The sequence below is a fragment of the Leptosomus discolor genome, chromosome 1 (genome assembly GCF_034619465.1).
Source record: "Leptosomus discolor isolate bLepDis1 chromosome 1, bLepDis1.hap2, whole genome shotgun sequence".
NCBI classification, from domain to species: domain Eukaryota; kingdom Metazoa; phylum Chordata; class Aves; order Leptosomiformes; family Leptosomidae; genus Leptosomus; species Leptosomus discolor.
Window position 1 is genome coordinate 175,347,956 of NC_141391.1, and position 23,614 is coordinate 175,371,569.

Here is a 23,614-nt window from a genome sequence, read left to right on the forward strand (position 1 = left end):
GGTTTTGTCAGCTTCTTCCTTTTAGTCCTTTTCATTACATTTTTAACTGTTTAGAGAAAGCACTTCTATTACTGCTTTTTAAAAACCAGAGGAAATGGAAAGAGGAAACACTGCTATTATTAGTAGATAATGACACTTCATGGTCATCAGTTTAAAAGCATTACAAGTAGCTGCCTCTTGCAAAGCAAGAAATGCTGTGGCTGAAGGCACTTGAAATCAAAGATTAGCAGAAATGCACTCTTTGATTTCCAAACAAGAGACCATGCTACCAAACAAACAGAGTTCTTAATTAAACAAGAAGAAAATGAATTTCTTAAAAAAAATGAGAAAGGGAGGAATGAATTAGAAGAAACACATAGGCCTGAACATCATAGCCTGGTTTTCTGTAACTCTTTGCCTACCCACAAATGCTTGCAGCTGGCTGCTTTGCTTTAATGATTGCATCTCACTCAATTTTGCCACTTGGCTTCTTCTCAGCTCCTGCCTGATCATATTTCTAAATGTCACTCACGCTTATGCAGGCCAGCGCACAAAACAAAATTAATTTAACTGAATGGCACATTAATATTATTACTTTTGACAGCATGGAAAACTTATTAACTATCGCATGTCACAAGGCTAGTCTTCTAGTGAGTAGTCTAAGTACAACATTGAAAGGAAATGTAATACATTTGAAAGATTTTTTTTGGCTTATCAGACACTGTGAGAAGTCAAATCACAAAGCTTTTCCATAATTATTATAACCTTATATGTGCATTCCAGTCACTCTATAGAAAGTCCTTGTCCGCCTGTGACTACAAGCCACAGTACAGTACCTTTGCTTGATTTTAATACATGTCCTGTAGTAAGTATGGGCACTTTAATGCTTACTTAATGTAGTTTCTAGAATCAAGAGTGTCTTAGTTTCCAAATGTGATTGACTCCGAAGCTTTGTATTATGGATTGGAATTGCAGCATACATCCAAAAATATACAGGATCGGTAGACAGCAGAGAACTGTAATTAAAAATCAAATCAATTACTAATTTCTTACTTGTAGGATGTACCGCTGGATGTGGTGCTGCATTAAAAACCTGGCATGAACAGAGTCCTTGCTACGATGACCATACATTATTGATTAATGAAAGACAGAACGGACAGACCAAACAAGCCAGTAGGTAGGAATGATTGGCCTGACGGAATGAGTAATCATCTATGGCTGCTGGTAAGTTCTGCTGAAATTCAACAGACCCAGGGAAAGACTATCACATGGATTCAGTGCCTCCATTACTGAAGCCATACAGCATACTTATATTTGTTCTGCAAGAACCACAAAGAGAAATTCAGCAGAATTTGTGGATTACCTTTGTGGCCATCTGTCTTCTTCCCTTTCCTCTGTAACAGCCTCCCAAGACAAAGAGACCTTCCACCTCGTACCAGTCTCAGCTACACTATAAATAAATGGTTCCTTTTGCAGTGACACTAGCACAGCCTGGTTCACTCAACTCCTGCAGACAGATGTCCTCCTTTCTCTCATCTCTTGTTTGCTGTAACACCAGTTCAGCTTTCATGTTCCTTCGTAATAGCCCCCAGCACTACCTCCAGCTCCCTTCCATGACCCCAGTCACAAACCCCACACAATACAGCAGCCTCCTCCAAAATTTCCTAAATGGGCAATTAGGCAAGAGGCAGTATGTGATGTCATCATTTTAAAACTAGAACCTTGCTGGTTAGCTAGAGGCAGGCCAAACAGAACATGTGAGGACCTGGCACAGGCTCAAGGGCTTCCCAGAACATGGCAAGACTCTGAGCATCTATTCTCTGTAAAGCACTGCTTTTCGTTAAATTTATAGGAACCTTTTTAACATGCTCCCCAGCTTCCAGGGCAGCAGGCAACACAATTCTGTGCCAAAACCAGCTTGTGCCTTTATTTTCACAAGAAGAGAACTCAGCCATACAGGCGGGTCAGGATCCTCACTGAACTGCAGCCACAGTGGTGGCCTGGAAAGGACTGCAGACCAGAGGACTGCACAGCAAGCTGAAAAGGAACTGGATTTGCTAATGGGAAAATCACAGGTAGCTGATCTAAGTTAACAGCTGACAGGTAAAATCTTATAACAAGACAGCTCTCCATCTGTAATTTTTCAAGACGAAGAAGACTTTCCTTCACGTATAATTTCACCCAAGTCAATGTCATCTTTTATTTCCACCCACTGCTTCTGTGCTACATGCTCAGGCAGGATTTTAAATCCCTTCCTGTATCATTGCACTTAATTTGGAAAGTTTTCTTACATTCTCCTCTTATTACTAATTTTTGTACTGGAGATTTTTCCAGAGCATAAAAACTGCCCAAAAATATGAGATGGGGTAAAGGATATGCAGCTGGAAAAGAGGCAAACTGAGAATCCCCAGAAAAGCTCAGAGTCACTCTTGTTCTAGTGCTTCCTAGTTTCATGGAAGACAAAAATATGTAAAATACTCTCAAATGATTTCAATATTTTTGTCTTTGGTTCCAGTTGAAATGAAGAAAATAATACATGCCTTATTCTACAGCATTTTGCATTACAAGTTTTAAGTTCAGCTTGTTAAATATTTGTGCTCAGTTCAAGAATGAGTTCCTTCTAACTAGCCCTATGTATTCAAATCTATTGACTTACCCTTGCCAGGCTCATATACTCGTAGCTTCTTAAACTAAGCATTCAAAAATATATTTTTATGAAACTACTGAAAGATATTCAAGTTTTTGGGTAAATATATACTGGCAAAACCCTCTTTTATTATTCCACTTCCCCTGGTTATTTCACTCTGAAAAACCCTCTGAACATATTCTTAAGGAAGACAAGACAGCTCATCAAAGGTCATCATAGCAATCAGTACCACACACTGAATTTCATTAATCCTTTCAGTAAAAAGAAAGAGGTCACTGCAGTCATCTATAAAAATCTAGGAAAGAAGACTGCACTTATCATGAGATCTCCGGCTCAATGATGTTAATTTTCAATAAATCTTAGACCACAAGGGAAATTCCAGAAGACTGGAACAGTGCTAATGTTATGCTCATCTTACTCAAAAAAAGGCCAAATGGGATGAAGGCAGTATCTATCACCCTTTTATCAAACCCAGATGAAACAAAGCAAGAACTCATAAAAGTTTGTATTAATGTTGATTTAAAGGATATGAAATCTAAAGAATTTGAAGTCACATGGTTTTATGGAAAATAGGTCTTTTCAACTAAAACCATATTCACTCTTTGACAAGATTGTAAATTGATTGATGAAGAAAACACATAATTATTTTTTTTTTTCTCTTCAAGGTCTACTGCTGGTTTTATAGATGTAGAAGACATTTCTGCTGATAAAGTAAGCAGGGGATACAAAAATTATCATAATAGTAAATAATAACGCAGCAGGTTGGTCAGAGAGAAAGTGCTAAATCACTTAGCTGTAACAAGTCACACAGAGTACATTTTCATATAGCCAAAAGCAAAAATTCTACATCCTCAGACAAAGAACTCAAGACTACTTCTAAGTATCTACTGAATCAGGAAACATAGCTTACAAGGCAATGCCTCCTGCTGAGGATTTAGGGTCATAAGACCATGAACTGCTAGCGTAATGCTGTGCAAAACATTCAATAGTAGAGGTGAGCTGGCAAAGATATAAAGTATACTGCACACAGTTCTTGTGTACATATATTTTTTTTTAAGATGCTGAAAACAATGAAGAAGGTAAAAAGTCACAACTCTTACTGGAAAAATGGAGAAAAAGCCTGATCTTGAAAAACATACAAGATGAATTTCTGTACCTTTCTGAAAAGAGGATTGGAAGTGACTTGATTATACAGTGCATGTCAGTAAGTACTTACAAGTTCTGCAAGTACTGTAGAAAAGGGGAAGCATCATGTATTAAATGTCTTGAATCTACTGAAGAAGGGCATAACAAGAATCAATGACTTGGAGCAGAATCCTGTAACATCCAAATAACAAATAAAGTACACATTTTTAATGGAGAGATAGAGTAACTGCTGAAGCTATAAGGCTTATGTTACTTTATCCATCTACTGATGTCTTAAAATCAGTGACTTGCAAACTCTTTGGGTTTGAAGACCCTCTAAGAGTTTTCCAGCAGAGATGCAAAGCTGCCTTTAATGAATGCTGGTCTACTGTCAGTAGCCTTCTCGTTGTACCCTTTGTCAATAAGGTCTCATGCAGAATTTTCCAGTAGAATTTCCACAAAATTCTGATTAGATTATATTAAAATGTGTCGTGGAAGACTGGATTTGGTGAACTTCCACTAAAAACACGCAGGATAATGCTGAAAGTTCGAATGCAACCAGGAAATTTGAGCTTTCAGAGTTTGCAGTCTATGGCCATGCAGCCATGACAAAATGCCATGGTCTGAGAATCAGAGGGTTTCTAGCTCCTTGCTCCAAAACCAAGCAAGGTCTAACTTTCAACCTTAAGGGGGTTTCCTTGTGCCACCTTCCTCCCAACTTGGCACAAGGGTAACATTGCTATCCTCCTGGATGCTGCCTGTTTCCTAGATTGAGTTTGATTATAGAAGGTCCTTTAAAATGTTCCTTGAAGATGTAGGAGTTCTCCAGATTTAGGGTAGACAACCTCACCTTATTTAGAAAAATACCCAATTTGACAGAAAATAGTAGAATTTGTAACAAAACAAAGGTTTTTGAAATGGGAGGGTTTTTTTTCAGAAAAAAAATGTTAATGTTAGCTACTCTAGGCTCAATGCAAATAAAATAGATCAGATTTAAAGACCTGTCATCCTCAGAGAGTCGTAAGAGCTCATATAGTGGTGCCTTCTGGCAACAAACCCAAGGAATCAATGAACAGGTGGGCTAAAAACTCTAAGCAGCATGTCCCAGTGTTTACACACAGATATTCACAGCTCTATATGTAGTGATTGTGCTTGAAGGCTGATTAACAGCTAGTTTTCATGATAGGGAACATATAAACAGGAACGTTTCAGAGCCTTAAATTCTTACACAACGTGACCAGTGTTTGTGCTTGCAGGAACTTATACGAACTATAGAACTCTACAGTTGAAATCCAAGCAGGAAGCAAATCTTCTCAAGTCATTCTGGAACATACGGCTGCTGCAGCAAATCTTGTAGAGCTTAATTAAAATCTGTTCTAATTTACAATTATCATATATCAGAAAATATTAATTTTTGGCTTTTATGTTTTTAATCATAAAAGTTGTGACTTTGAATACACTAAATGTGCATATTTTTCCTTTTGGCTGATGAATAAAACTAAAAGCATACAGTTCTCTTAAGAAATCAACTAATAGTTGATTTTTTCAGACATTCTGAAGAAATAATCATGCCTTTTAAGAGATTTTAAATGATTTAATGATTTAAAGGGTATGTAGAAAAGTATGATTCTATATCTAGAGAAATATCATCCCTTGCTCTCTCAAATTGCAATGAGACAAATTGGTCGTCATTGTAAAATATGCATGTGCGTATTTGGATGGCACATGAAGTTACAGGGTTTTTTTTTTGGAGGGCTTTGATGTATAGTCATATACAAGTTAACATTTAAGAGTGATAGAAAAAGAAAATGCAGGGATGAATATCTACTATGACAAGAAAGAAATCCTGGGTTTCAGAGATGTGCTGTGGAAGAACTGCAGCTCTTACTTTGGTCACAGACTTGTACCTTTCTTCTGTACAAGTACAAGCAAAAAAATTAAAGTAATCAAAATTAATTCAAGTGACTCCTGGAAAACTTGCCTGCTCTAAAACATCACAGAAAATTAATGTTCGGTCTGGCTGAGTAATGTGAAAGTCTGAATGAGTAAAAACACTTTCAGCATAATCCACTGCTATCTAATTCTGGACTGGGCATTAACAGACAGGGGATGTCAGCCACAGACCTCAGGGCACTTACATGAAAATGAGCTGCTGCTAGTTTTGAAGCCTGAGCTCCACTCATCAACAGAGATACTCCTGTTAGTTTTCACAGTTATTGAAGAAGATATGGAAAAAACAAAGGTAAAATAACTGGATTCTAGACAACCCAGTAGCTCTGAAGTAATTTAAGTAGCACCTCAAATTGGATAAGGTTCTAACAGGAAGCTCAGGCGCCACTGCCATCCATAACACTGAGAAGCTGCAGTGCCATGTTCTATGCAAGTTATAAACCCCACATAATGGTAATCTCCTAGGGAATGTCTTAGGTTAGAATTTTATGGTAAGGTCTCTATCTAAGAAGAAGAGATTTGAACTCAAGGTCAGCCACAAGTGGCAGCCATTATCAGTGACAGTGGAAGTAGCAATAACTCCTAATTCTGTTCAGTTGTAGGCGAATGCACCCAGCCAATCAAGCAGCAATAACGTACCAATTTGAACACTCTTTCTCACTGCTAGTTTGGAAACTCCTACCTTTGGCGCTATTTCTATAATTGTAATTACAGACATAATGCTCAAGGAAAATGTCTTGGCCTCCATGTCACTGGATGCAGTTTCAGGTATTTCTTTTTGTCTAGTGCTTGGCCAGCAAGAAGCACATACAGACAACATCTCAACATCTGAGTCCAAAAGGAGATGAGAAATTAATTTCATCTGCGCACTGATGGTTGTAGCTCAAAGTGAGCTCTGCATTGCTCTAAGGAGAGAGCAGGAGCTATAATTCTGTGCCAGTGACCATATTCGAGCCCCCCCCCCCCCCCCAGTCATACTCTGGAAACTCTGCCAGTGTGAGGGACGAACAAATACAGCACCACTCCATCCATCTAGTGAGCCATCTGAAAATCCCAGTTAATGTAACTAAAGGCTGCTCACAAAACTATTGAAGTCTTCACAAAAGCTTCCATCACAGAAGATGCATCATACAAGAAAGATGTAATTCTGTTCCATACTCAGGTCTAGGTCTCATACACATGCATACACACAGAGTGAGAATATGCTGAGAAGTGAGGAGGTGGAGTGATTCACAGAAGTCTGATCTCCGGTCAACACAGATATTAAAAAGCAACAGCAACTTTAGAATGTAGGCTAAAAAGTGCAACTTAATTATTAACTGACTCACTCAGGTGTATAGAATGATGGTAGAAGTTAAAAAAAAGAAAAAAAAAAAGAATAAGAAACTGAGAGATCAGTCAGCATTTTGTGATTTTCTCCCTTTGTGTGGCCAGTGCTATGAAAGTCTGGAGACATAGAGATAGAGAGGAGAAATGGTTTGACCTTTAGATAGCGGCATCATTCTTGGAGTAAAATTCCTCACTATTGGAACTCTAGATGACAGAGAGGTTAAAAAAATTTGAATTGCATAGCACCAATATTATAAATGTTCCCGCTCAGATAAAGTACAGAAAAGGATTTACATCTATCTTGTTAATCTCTTTAAATCTTATGTATGATGTAGAGTTACCTATGAACACCCAATAATAATAATATTATTTGTTTTGATCTGTGTGACTGAAAATGAAAAATTAGCCAAAATCAGTCCTTCGAAAAGAACACTCTGTGTGTGTGTATACTGCAAGATCTTAAAAACTGGAAATCTAAGTTATTCATTAATCTACAAGGGAAGAATGCATAAAACACAGAAACAGAGATACTCCATGTAAAAGGATTTTTTCCACAAGTTGTTATTTTGCACAACAGCATGCTGCCCAGACTGAATTAGACATGAACAAGAGAAAAAGGCTACGATATTCCAAAGGATTTTAGAATCTAATTTAAATCACCATGTCCTGAGTGTTTCTCTAGTTATGATGACAACAATCACAGAGCAAGCTGCAGAAGGCCACGAAAAAGAAAGAGGAAAGAAGTACAGGGTTGACTGCACTAAAACCACCCAGCCACATCACCTGTAACACACCAACAATATATCAGCCAATGTGAGGAATTTCTTTGGCCTTTGGTAAAGGGCTGAGTCTCATGATACAATCAAATAGGTAACTGTAGGAACAAGTTATCACTGTCTGTCATCCATTTAGCCTAGAAATAAGACCTGGTTATACACCCCAAATTCATGTACTCTAGCTTTTAAAATATTAGCCTAAAACCAATAGAAGTCTAATACCACCAAAATCAAAATACAGTATTATGTTCTTGATTCTAACCGTGATTTCTCTAAAATAAGGGCATTTGATGCTAATTCCTGTCACAGGTACAATGTAAAGTGCTTCAAACACCAGTTAAGCTCGTTGTTGAACTAAACTGAAACACAACAGCCTCTGAAAAGAGGTTAAATGGTTACTATGGTAATCCTTGACATGGTCTAAATTGGTATTTAAGAGCTGACGGGGAAAAATGAAGAAAATGGCTAATCCCGTCCTTTCTTGGACCACTATTCCTATATCTATGTCTTTAACCTTTTCAAAAATACATCCTTCTCTGATGCTTCTTTCAGTTCTACGTGAAGTGGGCACAACAAAGTGAGGAGACTGGCCTGGCATAGTACGCCTCAACCTTTTAGTGAAAAAGCTGTTGTTTTCTTTGTAAGAGCTGCTCTTTCCTTGTGACTGTTAAAATGCTGGTCTCTGTTCTGAAGGTCCTTCTAATGACACTTATGATTATTTTGATACAGCCATTTTATAGCTTCCCTTAGCTCTTGATCCTGGTTTGTAACAGCAATCAGATAACGATTTTTGTCACTGTTGGTTTGCAAAGGGAGTGGAGAAAGGGAAATCAGGTATTACTCTGGACTACCACAAAGCTTCTGCCTAGAATCCCAGTGAAAAATGCAATTACTGCCTCTGGATAATGCATTCACTGATGCTGGCAGTCAGAAAAATAAGTAAATACATAAAAGTCTGAGTGAAGAACAATGCAGGAAAACTTCATATATAGCATGTTCTGAGGCCCCTTCACACCAATCAGATGATTCTGCAGATGCATTTGCAATCCCTCCCAGATGACAGAGTTTTATAACTGGGAGTACTCCATGATTATGGCTGAATTCCCTGGAATTCCTTCTGCAGCTTCCATCCAAAAGATCTCTTTGTACTGTAGCTTTAGCACCTTCCATTTGGAACATACTTCAAGCCATGCAAATGACTGATACATCGGCTATCTGAATGAATCACTTGCAGGTACGTGGAAAACACTTCCAGCATCTAAGTGATATAAATTCTGCTTAAGCCTTTTTAAGAAGAACTCTAAGATGATTTTGATCCCTCTCAGCATCTTTCTCAAAAGCCTATAAAAACACCATTCAGAATATTGCTTTCCAAATACCACTGTATTTTTAACATCCAGGTCCAGTGCTATTGAACTCCTTGGCTGATCTGGCCTCTCTCCTCTATTAAGCATTTTAAAATATCCTATACTTCAGCAATAAAAATTCACACAATAACATTAAGAGGTAGAGGTGGGTAATTGTCACTATTCCTTCTGTTGACCTTGTAACTTTCTACAAGGTCTTTAGGAATATGCCTTGTCTAAAATCAACTTTAATATAATAATTATTATTTTGTGCATGGATCATTAGATGCTTAGCACCAAGTGCAGGATCTACTTTGTCAGCACACTTTAACCTCAAGATGCCCTTCCACACTTGGAAGTCAAATGGTAATAAGCATTTTTTTGACAAATAAGCAATACAATTTTTTCTGATCTCAGAATGAACACTGTCCAGAAACAGAAGGGCCCCAGCAGAGCCTGAATTTAAAACTATCCCTGAACTTCTCCTTCTTGTTCACTGTCCTCCGTATTTGAATTTAGTATCTGTAAAGCCAGACAGTCTGAGATGAATCACGACAAGTTCCCTTTTGATTTCAAGTAAGCCAATTACATTCTTTTTGTTATAATGCAAGAATGCCTCTGACCTCCTATGGTAGGTGTCTCTTCCAGAGAGGGAGTTAAGAAAAAGAATACTCAACAAAGGTATATAGCGGGATAGTCAGCAGTTTGAGTTGAGAGAAGAAGGTGAGAAAAGAAATGCATAATTCTAATAGCCTGAAACAATCCTGTAACTGCTCTACTTCTTGAGTCATATGGTTTTAAAATCACAAGTTTTCAATATCTTCAATTTCAAGATGAAAAACAGCTAATAAACTGCTGAAGAATTTCAAATCAGGCTTACTTATTCTCAAACTTAAGAAACTCTGTTTTGTTCCCTGTCTCACTATCAAATTCAGTTCCTTTGCAGGACAGACTCTGCACTTACAATGTGTATTGTGCATTTACTCTATGCAACTCTGCCACAAAACCTGAAAATTAACCCCCACAGATGTCACATTTTAAAGTTTCAATTAGGTATAAGAAGTGAACTTCAGAAAACTTGAACACCATGCAGAAAACATAGTGATCCAATATAATATGCACCTAAACAAAGGAGATCTCACATTTTAAAATTTGTCTGACACTCTGACAGCATCCCCATAGGGATAATGATACTTTCTTTTGCAAAGCACTGTGCTATCTGCAAAGCTGTATAAGAACTAAGTGTTATTATTACAGATGGGAAAGTCCTATTAGATCATCTGTCCATCTCTGATATAACAGAAAATGACAGTGATTTGCTGCTGTGATTTGACAATGACGTTTGTAAAAATGTCCCTTTCCTCTTAACTCTCTGCAAGTTTCAGTGCTGAGGATTCAATAAGCTAGACGGCTTACTAACTTTGTCAGTCTCCAACTTCTACGAAGCACATCAAGGTATTAAAAATACTCATTTCAGGCCCACTTTTCCATCTCCTTCCTTCAACTTTTATTTTTTGAAGAGGAAGGAAAGAACAACCCTCATGAATAGTGCATATCAAGCTTCACAGAACTGGTCTTCCACTCCCCAGCTGCAGACTGCTTGCATCTCAGCCCTTTGCAAGGCAGTACTGTAGCGTCTCTCCTGCTTGGGATTGCACATCATGTAGGAGAGAAGCTGTTGTGCATCTTGCTGGTGTTTTCCAGCAGACTTCCAACTCAAAAGCATTGTACAAAATATACCCATCACAACCCACTGTGATACAATCATGCATCCGTCATGTAACCTATCCATGATGGATACCTGATCAAATAATATAGAGAGTTTTACGTGATGGCAGTTGTAAGAGGTCTACAGAACTCTTGGTGGTGGATACCGGCAGGTTGAAGATCCTTCTCTTCATGGAATAAGGCTCTGCTTCTTCACTGCTTTCAAGGGAAAGATGCATGGATGAGTAAGGAGCTTCTTGAAAAACTCAACTGGAACAAGGGTGTTTACAGTATGTGGAAAAAGCGACTGGCTACTTGGGAGGATTATAGGAATGTTATCAGAGTATGCAGGGATGCAATAAGGCAGGCTAGGCCCATTTGGAATTAAAGCTGGCAAGGGATGTCAAAGCTAATAAGAAGGGCTTGTTCAAGTACATCAGTAGCAAAAGGAAGACTAGGGAAAACGCGGGCCTGCTGTTGAATGAGGTAGGTACCCTAGTGATGGAGGATACAGAGAAGGAGGAATTACCAAATGCCTTCTTTGCTTCAGTTTTTACTGCTAAGGTGGGCCCTCAGGAATATCAGACCCTGGAGGTAAGAGAGGAAGTCTGGAGACAGGAAGACTTTCCCTTGGTCGAGGAGGATTGGGTTAGAGTTTACTTAGGCAAACTGGACACCTATAAATCCATGGGCCCCGATGGGATGCACCCACAAGTGCTGAGGGAGCTGGCAGATTTTATTGCTAAGCTGCTCTCCATCATCTTTGAAAGGCCATGGCGAAAAGGAGAGGTGCCTGAGGACTGGAGGAAAGCCAATTTCACTCCAATCTTCAAAAATGGCAACAAGGAGGACCCAGGAAAGTACAGGCCAGTCAGTCTCACCTCCCCTGGAAAGGTAATGGAACAGTTTGTTCTGGATGTCATCTCTAAGCATGTGGAGGAAATGAAGGTCAACATGGATTCACCAAGGGGAAATCATGCTTGACCAATCTGATAGCCTTCTATGATGGCATGACTGGCTGGGAAGATGAGGGGGGACCAGTGGATGTTGCCTACCTCAACTTCAGGAAGGCTTTTGACACTATCTCCCATCACATCCTCATAGATAAGCTTAGGAAGTGTGGCTTAGATGAGTGGACAGTGAGGGGGATTGAGAACTGGCTGAGTGGCAGAGCTAGAGGGCCATGATCAGCCCCTCAGAGTCCAGTTGGAGGCCTGTGGCTAGCTGTGTTCCACAGGGGTCAGTACTGGGTCCAGCATTGTTCAACAACTTCATCCATGACCTGGATGAAGGGATGCAGTGCACCCTCAACAAGTTGTTGATGATACAAAACTCGGAGGAGTGGCTGACACATCAGAAGGCTGTGCTGCCATTCAGTGAGACCTGTACAGGCTGGGAGCTGACCTGCTGGAGGGTAGCTCTGTGGAGAGGGACCTGGGAGTTCTGGTGGACAGCAAGTTACCCATGAGCCAGCAGTGTGCCCTTGTGGCCAAGAAGGCCAATGGCATCCTGGGGTGCATTGAGAAGACTGTGGCCAGCAGGTCGAGGGAGGTTCTCCTCCCCCTCTACTCTGCCCTGGTGAGGCCACATCTGAAGTGCTGTGTCCAGTTCTGAGCTCCCCAGTTCAAGACAGACAAGGAACCACTTATATTCCCTAAAATTTCTCGTAATGTTTGCTACAACAGGTTTTCAATTTAAGTGCCAATATAACAAAATGTCTGGGGGGAAATCAGTTGAAGTATTCCGAAGATGACTCTCAGTATGATTCACACTGCTGTGAGCAAAGAAGAGGTCTGTCTGGCCTTCTGTACTGAAGTGATAACAGATATTGGATGCAGTGTGTACTCAGATAAAGTTAATGACACTGACATCTGGTAGATGACACAGAGGAGCAAACTCCTATCATCTGTTTTTTAACACTGTGCCCAAACCATTATATGTCAGACTTGGTAAAAGTGAATAATCTTTCAGTATCTACCACTCTTCCCTCCCATGCTCTCAGTCATATGAGACTGAAGGACTACTAGATAAATCATCTCCAGATATTCACACGGACAGCAGAGCTAAAAGCAGCCAGAGAAAAAAGGATTCAAGGTATACAGCTCATTAGTAGTGGCCTCCCCAAAAGTTACCAGTCATTGTACAGACTCATACATTCCCAAAGCCCTCTCACAGTCATAACAAATGCTTACATAAAGCCTTGTACCTTCAAAGTGCCTCACCAACGTAAATGTATTAACAAGATCTTTCCCAGAAGAGAACGCAGTGTCTGAGGGATGCCATTCAAATGGCTGGGCTGTGAGAGGTAGAGCTTCAAATATTTCATTAAACCTTCATCCTCTGCCATCAATTTCAAACTCATTTAGAAAAAAAGGATGGAAAGTACAGTGGAGCTTTATAAGCAAAAAGAAGAGTAACTGCTCGTAAAATCATTTTTCTCTCTATGATTGCAGAATTAATTAAATTGTATATTCTGTGATGTGCATCAACTGAATTTGACATAAAGCGAAATAAAAATAAGATTTTTATACTTAGTTTGACTGATGTTATCTAGACGGATCTTTCAAAGTGTCTAGTAACAATTGCCACTGATGTGCTTTGGCATACATCTTGTTTAGGGGTCATAATTAAAACACTAAGGATAGTTTGACATCTGATAATTAATTCTAGTTAGTGCCAGGTTCTTAAGAACTGACAAACTCATCTAAGTGTTGTAAGGGCAAAAAAAGGAAATAAAGCATGTCATTCTTCAAGTATTGCAGACCACATACAGATGTGTTTTTCTAGGACAAACTCATTACACAATTTTAACAGGTAGAATAGTCTACAAAACATATTTTGGTAGTAATAGAATCACATTTGTCACACATTTTTGGATGAAATCCAGTTGCTTAGGTTTTATTTCTTTTTTTATCATGTTTTCTTACAATTACTAAGCCAGACCGCCATATCATGTGCCTGATCACTACCAAGAGACAAGCATGTGTCTGTTGCTACACATCTGGCATAGGCAAATCATATTAGCCTTTGTATGCGCAGTACTGTATTTGCTAATTCTGAAGCCAGAGTCGCAGCTGTATCTGCTGTGAATTCAGCAATGACTGCTGTGTCAGCTGATGATAGGTCTACGGCAACAGGATCTCTCCCACCCTTCTTTGTCCCCTACTTATTATCTCCTAAAATCTCCCAGATTTGTAGGGCATCTTTGCTGCTGAACAGAGGCCAGAATATCGAAGATAGAGAGGCACTTGGCAGTAGTCAAATACAGAAATACGAATGACATTTCCTGGGAAACACAGCTCTTAAACCATTGACAGATGTAACTCGCTTGATTCTTTGTAGAGATTTCTTTTCCAAATTGGGCTAAGCAATTCTTTGAATAAGACTCAACACATATATATGACAGCAGTAGAGGTTCCATAACAGAGCAAAAATAAGTGAAGAACTTTTGGATTATATACACTTGACTGACCTACCTCTGGAGTAACTGATTTTTGTGGGGTCACTTTTCATTTGTACAGTAGGCTCAGGAGCCATTGTAGGAAAGCTACAGCTAACATATAGAAGACGAAGATTAACAAAGTTTTCAAATAACCCAAGTTATGATATTTTTCCATATTTATTGGATAATTTGCATGCTTATGGGCATAGAGATGCAAAAATGGAACAGGAGACCTCCTGTACTATAAAAAATATTTAGTTGGTGCAAGCATGGTTTTTCAGGATATTTTCATAGGATGATATTGCTTGCTTATAAATAAAAAAGCCATGCATCAGTAGCAGCTTCAAAAAGGCCCTACAAAAAAACTTTACAAAAATGACAATTTTTTTCTGTATATATAGTACCTGAAATTTAAAGAAAGGTGAGAGCAGAGCCTCAAACAGAAACTAAGGAAAGCTACTTTATTCTAGTTAACATGACTCTCATGCAAATATATTTGCACAGACAAATGACAAACACTTCTAAAAATACACATCTGTCAGTTCACTTGGGCTCCAAAAGCACAAATAAGGTACAACCTAGGTTTCATCCCTACTGCAAACTATTCAAAGTTCTTGCAATTCTTTTCTAAAATCCAATACTTTATGAATTATTTCTTTTAATTACTTTCTTTTATTTAATGTAAAGTTCTCTCCAAGTCAGAATGCATTTTTGGAAGTAGCTCAAGCTATATTTCAAGCAACTTTAACATTGTTTTGTATTAGTATTAGTATGTTATGAGCTTTACGAAGGAACCAAGGGACTGAGTCAGGTCTCACTGTGGACATGAGCTAGAAAACTCAAGAGGCAATGTTCTATGCCACAAGACAGATGAAACCCCATACTAATCCATGCCATGTTATCTGTCACCTGCATACGGCGATATCATTGTTTATCTTATACTGAAAACGTGAAGGTTCAATTCCTCTTTGTGTAGTATTTGACTCCTTTTATGTGTTTTGCAACAGAAAAACATGAAACACTTTGCTATCACATACAATAGTGCAATAAAAGTCCAGTTTGATACTTAATAAAGTTTGGAAGGATTAATACACTCTGATTTCACATTTCTAGCTTTCTGATATGCCAAGGCTTTAAAGCAACAGGGCCCTTGAAGTGCAAACTTCCCTTTTACCTTTTTTTAATTTTCATCTTTAGGTCTAAGAGTGGAGGAAAAATGCCCCACAGAGCATGGATACCAATGTCACATGCAATAAGAGAGCCCTGCAAATGCTGTCACTATGGAACAGCACCATGCAGAATAGCCTCAATGTAGCAGCGGCTTTCAAATCAATAAGCAGTAGAAGAAAGACATCTGAAAATACAGCCTTTAAAAATAAACACTCAAAAAGGCAAGACCAAAATCTACCATTTTTGAAAATCTGAGGAGGCTGCATGGCTCGGCATCTACTGAATTTTTCAGAACCTGTAGTCTAAATCAAATATTCAGGTTTTTGTCATTTGTATTAAGGAAAGATTTCATCCAGAGATAGTCTCTTTAATTACAGAAACTAAGGTTTGAATCCAAAGCAGCTTATTAGCTAAATTAGACAATGAGGAACTCAGACTCAGATTCCTTCTCCCACCAAAGAATTGAAGCATGCTGTGCACTCTGACTATTATGAGTGGGCAGATATTATCTAGCAATCAAAAGGAAAAATAATGTAAAACTGAGTACAAAATGGTCTTATAATAAGCAAAAAGGTGGATGTGCCAGTATGAACAACCTCACAGGATCCACAATTCAGCAATGAAATATTTCCAAAAAGTGTCTTGTGTAAGTGTAGCACTATACCTACTAAATAATGAATGCACAGGATGTTGGCACAGAGAGGAAAAAAATAAAGGTGATTAATATTTGAGTGAGATGTTGTTCCAAGGTCTTTGTCAAATGCATAATTCTAATCAATGGATATTACTGAATAGCAGCTCAATAAAACTGTAAGGTATTTCAATGAAACCTACTATTATCTTCATGTACAATAAGATGCCTTGAGACGCAAACATTAAGAATGATTAGGCCCACAAAGAAGCCTAAATGCGCACCGCTCTTATAATGCACATGCAAATTCTTTGTACCCAAACTGCACCGATTCAAGAGAAAGTCAAACTCACGAAAACTTTCTTAATATGTTGCATAAAGTATCAAAAAGATTGAAAATAGGATTAGCAAAGAAGAATGTACCATTCAATGAGTATTGGAAAAGATGCTTATCAAAAATTTATCAGGCGAAGTAAGTCTGAGAAATGCTGATAACAGATGGGAGCTGTCTCGGCAAAAAAAACGTTGCTATTTTGACTGTTTCTCTAGCTGAGGATAAAAGTGTCCTGGGGGGGAAAAAAAAAGTCTGATTTTTCTTACCTCTTCCTTCTCTGCACTTTGCAAGTCCCTCCACTCCTCAGTGACGTGACCGAAGTCCACTGTGTTCATTGCAACCTTATATTCCCCAATGATATCATGTTTGGAGAAACGATCAAAGTCATAAACTGCCATCACTAAAGTTTTTCCACCCAGCTCGGAGTATGGCACCTGCAAAGAAGAGAAAATGACAAACTCCATATCTGAGACAATAAAGATCAGTCCACAACAATGCAAATCTATTTCTTTGGTTTATCAGCTGTCATCTCAGGTAAATTGAACTGCAGAGAAAATTATGAGCTGTACTTGTTTCAGAGTCACCAGACGCAGTATTTTTTGAGACCAGGCTCTGGCACGATAGAACAATGTGGCAGCTCACTCATCACTCCACAGTTTTTCTCATTCTACTTCAAATCGTTTTGTGGTTGATGAAACTGAAACAGGAAGCCAAATTATTTGCACTGAAGACACATGAACTTTTCACACAATGGCGTCTTTTCCTCAATAAATCAACTGTCATCACTCAGAAATGGGTAGCTCCAAGACTGATGAAAAAATCAGAACTGGCTTACTGTATCTGACACAAAGTAATTAGACACTAAACATTTCTCTTATGTACCACTACCTATTATTTACCAAGGCATATTTTTCACACCATAGATGCTAAGGTGCTTCCTAAGTCACAGTGCACAGCTAGAAACTGTGGTGGCAGTAGGCCAAGTTCTGACATTTTCCAGCTGTTCTGATGTGTTTTGGACAGACGCTGTAGATTAGGATGCTTATGAGTCACATTTTTAATATTCAGATGAAGATGCGCAGGTCAGGTAAGCTTACACTTGAGTGGTTGTCTGGAGAGGTCTGATGTAGGAATTGTTTGGACTTACACTGAACACTTGGTCAATCTGAACATATTCTGCAAGTGTAAATGGTTTCCATGAGCTTCAGTAAACATTTCTCTATTAATGGTCTATATAAAAAGAGAAATGAAAGTGTGGCATTATCATTGTCCTTATTAACCTCTGGATGTTCCAGTCTGTTTAAACCCTAGGACTGTTGTCTTTTGTTACTGTTTGCTTTCAGCTTGCTTTTAAAAGTACTTACTAACAACTTGAGTAGTTTTCCTTTTTCATAACATGTTATGTAACATTTAAAAGAAGCTTTTCAAGTTGAGAGCCAGCTCCAGCTTCCATTACTGAGTACAATAGTTTCAATGGGTGCAGGACTGTGTATTATAGTAAATGTTATAGCAAAATCTATTTTGATTCTGTAAATTATTTGTAGCTTCTAAGAAGCTTCAAATCTTCAAGCTTCTTCAAGCTTTATTTGTAGCTTCTAAGAAGATACAAAAGGTAATTGTATGTGGAAGGCAAAATTCGAAATAATTTCACTTTTATTTTCACACAGCCTCAAAACCAAGAGAAGACAAATGTTCTAAAGTTTCTTTCTCCAACAGTTTATAATACCACTTAATGGATCCTGGTCATTTGCAATTATCATTATTTACATTTTTTTAATAATTAACTTGACCTCATTACAGCTTATTTTAGCTACCTTCCTTTTAAAAGAAGATCTAATGGCAGTGCTTCCTCCATCCATTATCTCTACATTAGCCTCAGCCTCTAGCTTTGCTAGGGACTTGCGTGGATGTCCTCAGCTCTCATGAAGGATTGCTCTCTCTCCCTGCTTTCCGCTCTGCTCAGAGATACTCAGCCTCTTGACTTAATGCAGGTGAGACCTCAGTAGAAGTACTTGCATAGGAGTGTTTTTCTGGCACAGACACATTGCTCCTCTAGACATGAACCCTATTCCCACTTTGGGCCTGAGGAGGAACACCTCCCTTTGCCAGGCTGGTGTAGTTTGGCTACAATTTCTCCGTTTCCTTTTGGCAGTGCAGTGTGGGTACACAATTTAGACAGCTGGAGCGTGATGAACACTTGCAACCTGGAATGGCACCATGGATGCCTGGCAAACAAATGAAAAGGGCACTAACACAGGGACCCACCCAAAGAAGAGAACGAATGAGGCCTAGGGCTCAAGATGCAATACAGCAGAAACATAACCCATCTCATCCCCATTAGCCCTTCTTGGGGAGGAAGGCAGGCAGCTCATAGCTGTGCCCTAGGAGAAGGTAACAGAATGGGCCTGGGCTGCCTGGTGGGCAGCGCTTCCAAAGAGAGAGATGGGAAGGATGAAAACAGAAGCTGTGCACCACCTGAAGTGAGTCACAGAAGTAAGGCTCTGCCCAAGCAAACGAGATATTGTCAGTAGTTCCCACAGAAGTTATTACAGTTGCAGCACTAGTTAAATGGTTGCTTGTCTTTTTCACTGTAGGCCCCAGCACAATGATAGTACTTGGCACGCCCCACCAGTTTTCTCTTGAGTACAGACCGCAGTATCCAGGGGACGATCAGTACCATACTGGGATGCACCTAAACACTCTGTCAGGTATTGCGTGGAAAGCAAACTTTCTTCTGGAGCATAAAATTTGCATATTAAAGATGTGACTTAAAACAATTGGACATTATAGCACAGGAGTGGATGATCTGATTTATAATTTGTGCCTTCATCTTAGATGACAGCATTATTGGTTCTTTCTTTTCTTTTGTGAGCTGCACAGGAATCTGTAATTTATAACTCTGTTTTCTTTTAAATACTCTCTTAGGAAAGCTCAAGAAAAAAATAACTCCCCATAAAAGATTATTTTTATGAACATCTTCAAGGGAAAAAATAAGCTTATATATGCAGTAGTAGTTCTGGCCTCCGGGGATATCTTTCTCATTGAATGATTACATAGCCTGAGTCTTTCACTGTTCCTGTTTTCAATCTGGAGCTGTCATTATAAGATCGGGCATAGACAGAAAGGCCTAAAGTAACACCAGAGGAATGTATATTAGGAGAAGCCCTGTAAAACATGCTGTATAGTATTCCTTTATTGTATTTAACTGGGGTTTAGGTACAGCTACAGTTTTAGAAAAACACTATTGATAGATAGTATTGGAACTACTTAAATATTGCAACGTAAGGCTTAGTACATTTATTTAATTCCTATGTTATTAAACCTGAGACATGATTTCTTTTCATATGTAAAGTAGCATGACAAAGTCTAGCAAGATTAATCTGCCATATAGTCCTTCATCCATTTACCTTCCTTGAGTTTTAATTTATTTTTGAGGTGAAAAGTAATAGTATACTGAAATTCATAAATCAGACTACAAAGATACTTAAAGAAAATGCTAGTCTAGTGAGATTTAACTGATATTTCTCAAAGCGTCACTGTTTTCTGACTTTCTTGTAAGTTTTATCCAGTCATTAAATATGGATCAGGTTGTCATACGTTAGGATAACTGAAGTGCCTAAAATCAAACTGTGCCTTTTACACCTACTGAGGTCTGACCCTATGTTATACCATTTTCATCATAAAATTGAATATCACAGGTTTCTAGAACATGAAAAATCACTATGCTGCAGTTACCAATTAACTAAGACATCTGACTTTGTAGCCAAGCATGAGATACATAGCAGTTAAATAAAACCTTTCAATAATTATAAAAAAAAATACCTTGAATGTAAATTGCTCATTGAAAACAGGGTTAAGGGTCTTTCTGTGGACTTTTGTCTCGTATTTCTTCTTCTTATCAGGCAGCAGGAAAACTTTCACATATGGATCAGATGTACCACCCATATCTAATGCAGGCAGCTCAGCTGCTTGAATAATCCCAACCAGAAGCTGAAAAGAGAGAAAAACAGCAGAATGAAATTTCAAATAGATATTTATAAAAAAAAAGTTTAACAGAGAAATACACATGCAGACTCTATTTTTGGTCTATGAAAAACTATTCCTTCCCTCCTTCAAGGAAGGCAAATGAAGCAACACTATAGACTTCAGAAAATCAATTATGGCAGATGCAGACTGTACAAAGGCTGTTTTTAAGAAGAAAAGAGGTTTTCAAAGGGCAGCTGATTACAGCTAAATACAGACTTCATCTTTTTAAAGACTGCAATCAAATAACTTTCAATTGCTCTTTCCTCTTGTGCATTATTTTTCTATGCTGGGCACCATGAATAGAAATCACATTATTAAACAATCAAGAATGCCTAATTTCGACTACAAAATTTGTATTCTAAATCCTGAACATGTAACCTTCCCCCCAACGAAGCACAAAAAGGTGATATATCACATGCAAATCATCAGGCAGAGCTTTACTGAAAACAAATGGCTCTTGCAGTCTTCCTTACATTTAACTTCTCTTGCTATGTATATAAACGGGTTTAGGTAGTAAACCAAGGGCAGCATTTTCAAAAAATACCCCACGGTAACTAAATCCTGATAGCAATTTGTCATCTCATTGCAAAACAGAAAAAAAACACTTTTAAAAATAAGACTGAAGCACATTTGAAACTTGTAAATACCTTGGGCATTTTTAAAGTGTTATAAATGAAGGGTTATGTTATGTTATGTTATGTTATGTTATGTTATGTTATGTTATGTTATGTTATGTTATGTTATGTTATGTTATGTTACCTTACCTTAGTTTATCTTATCTTATCTTATCTTATCTAATCTTATCTTATCTTATCTTATCTTATCTTATCTTATCTTATCTTATCTTATCTTATCTTATCTAGACATCCCAGCCTGTATTAGGCCTCATCAGCATAATGGAGTTGAGAGAAAGAAAATACTTTTAATTTTGTTTCATAGACACAGAACTAAGATAAACATTCAAGTGACTCTTCAAGATCAATCTGGAGACAAGATATTAAGAACTGGGAATGAAATCTGAGAATATTTTCTCCTAAGTCATTGCTTCAGTCACAATGTATTTGCTTCTCTCATGGATGAATTGTTTAAAATTGGAAGCAGAAGCTTTAACAACTGGAATACAGAACAATATAGTCATCCTAGGAAAGAAGTTTCTGGCTTCTGAGAGATCCCTCAGTTGGACTTACTGTTAGCAGTTCTAAATTCACAGGATGGCCTGCATGCTTTTGCACCTACAGGACACTTAAGCTCCATGAAACATTTTCCTTCAGCTCTAAGAAACACTCCTCCTTTTCTGTCTCATTCTTATTCTAGATGTGTAACAGTTCATAAATACATGGATAGGCTCAAGATTTACATCAAGTCTTTCACATCAAAGAGTGAAAAACAAGTCCCTGACTTTTAGTTAACAGAGTGGAAAAACAATTAAATTCCCTTTTAAAATTTCTCTCTCTAAAACTGAGGCATCGTGCTCTGGAGGGTACATCGGTCATCTTGTCTCCATTCTTAACCCTCTGCAATATATTAGCTAGATTTTTGGTCTGTAGTTTCATGCCACTATGCTATACTATCCTAACTGAATCCTCTCCTTTCCGTCAGCTATCCTCTGACAAATTCCAAGCTGCAACATAGTTTAGAGCAGCAAAATAAAATAGGAATCCATAACTCAAGTAATTTATTACCTTAATTAAATACTACACACTTTTACAGATTTGTTGCTCTCCCACCCTATTCCCCTTTGTAAAATATAGTTCACAAAATCAACATTTCCTCTAATAAAATTCACACAGAAAGTTTGTTTTCATATTCTAAGGAAATGGAAATCCATTTGTCACAACATGTTTGCAGCTTTTCCTTTCCCCCTCTTTAAATCTTCTGCTTCTGAAGTGTCTAACACTTCATACTGATTTCATAATGATTTTAAGGGGGATCAGTGTGATTCATCACATGGCCAGGGAATATGCTCTGGGAGTTGAGGAAAAACTCCTTTAACCACAGGTTCTGAAAGGCTTCAGAATTCTTTCTGGCTCTGCATTGAAAAACAAGCACTTGTAGTCAGAAAGTTGAAAAGACAGGGAAATACTATGCATTATGCCAGGCCATAGCTGTGTGTAAATACCCTGCTGCTGACAGAAATTTCTCTTAATATGTCTTACTCTCTCTGTCTTGCAACAAGTAAGTGTACTGCATTCTGTAAACAGCATCAAGTAAAGAATCTGAATGCAGAAATAAGTCACAAGTACATGTGGAAGTCAGTTCAGTAGCCATTTCGCTCCCTAAATAAAGAAGAATGAAGAGGCTTTGACTGATGTCAAAAAATGAAATGCAGGATATGCATTCTCAAGTTCACTGAAAGGCATGTAGTGAAGAAGTCAGATATGTTGGTGTACTTTGTTCCAAAGTTTACCATAGTGAGTTTTAATGTGAGGCTGTGAACTGGTATAATCGATAAAAGTGATCCCAACCACACCAAGAGTCCAGGGAGGGGAATTAAATATGAGCTAGTTCAGGATGTAGCCACACCTGTTGAGTAGGTCAAGTCTAGGTCTACATCACATTACAGTGTCTATTCCCTACTGAAGACTTGGGTAAGTATACCAAAGTTTGATCTTACGAGCTTCAGAGTAGGTAAGACTTCTGAAAAAGAACCAGTCCTTTACTGGAGAGATTCCTCTTGTCCAACTTTCCTGTTGCTTTGGGGTCAGACCTTTTTATTTGAACTTTTGCTCCAAATTAAATTTTTCTTGGCTAGTAGGTGTACTTTCATGGAGAGCAACAGAACCTGAAGCATCAGGTTAATAAGGCAAAGTGCACACTTGATGAAGTGAGAGAAAGATACTCCTGGCAATCTTACCAACTTGCTAAAACACCCACAATGAATCAACTTACTTCTATGTCCCTCTCTTTCCCCTCCCATCTTTTGTTTGCTTACGTTTTAAATACCTGAAGTCCGAAGCTATCTTTTACTGTCTGCATGCAGACTCCATAATATAATGTGGGTTGACATTGATCGGTGACACCTTAATATGAGTTATTAATAACCATTATATAAAACTGTCTTAAATTTTGATTAAAGGTGTAAATAGACTCTGAGTGCATTGAACACCAATTCAGTAGTACCTCTGTCATGAAACTCCAGTCTTGCTTTCTCA

General features: G+C 38.2%; 1 protein-coding gene across 2 annotated transcripts in view; it reads right to left on the bottom strand.

The window, feature by feature from the left end:
• SYT1 (synaptotagmin 1) overlaps nucleotides 1–23,614 on the bottom strand; it is a 130,699-nt gene that overhangs the window by 59,221 nt on the left and 47,864 nt on the right. For both annotated transcript variants that reach the window (XM_009951817.2, XM_009951818.2), the window contains exons 4-5: nucleotides 20,259–20,426; nucleotides 16,703–16,870 (exon numbers count right to left, since the gene is read on the bottom strand). In XM_009951817.2, the coding sequence (XP_009950119.1) occupies nucleotides 16,703–16,870; nucleotides 20,259–20,426 (336 nt within the window). The remainder of the gene's footprint in view (nucleotides 1–16,702; nucleotides 16,871–20,258; nucleotides 20,427–23,614) is intronic.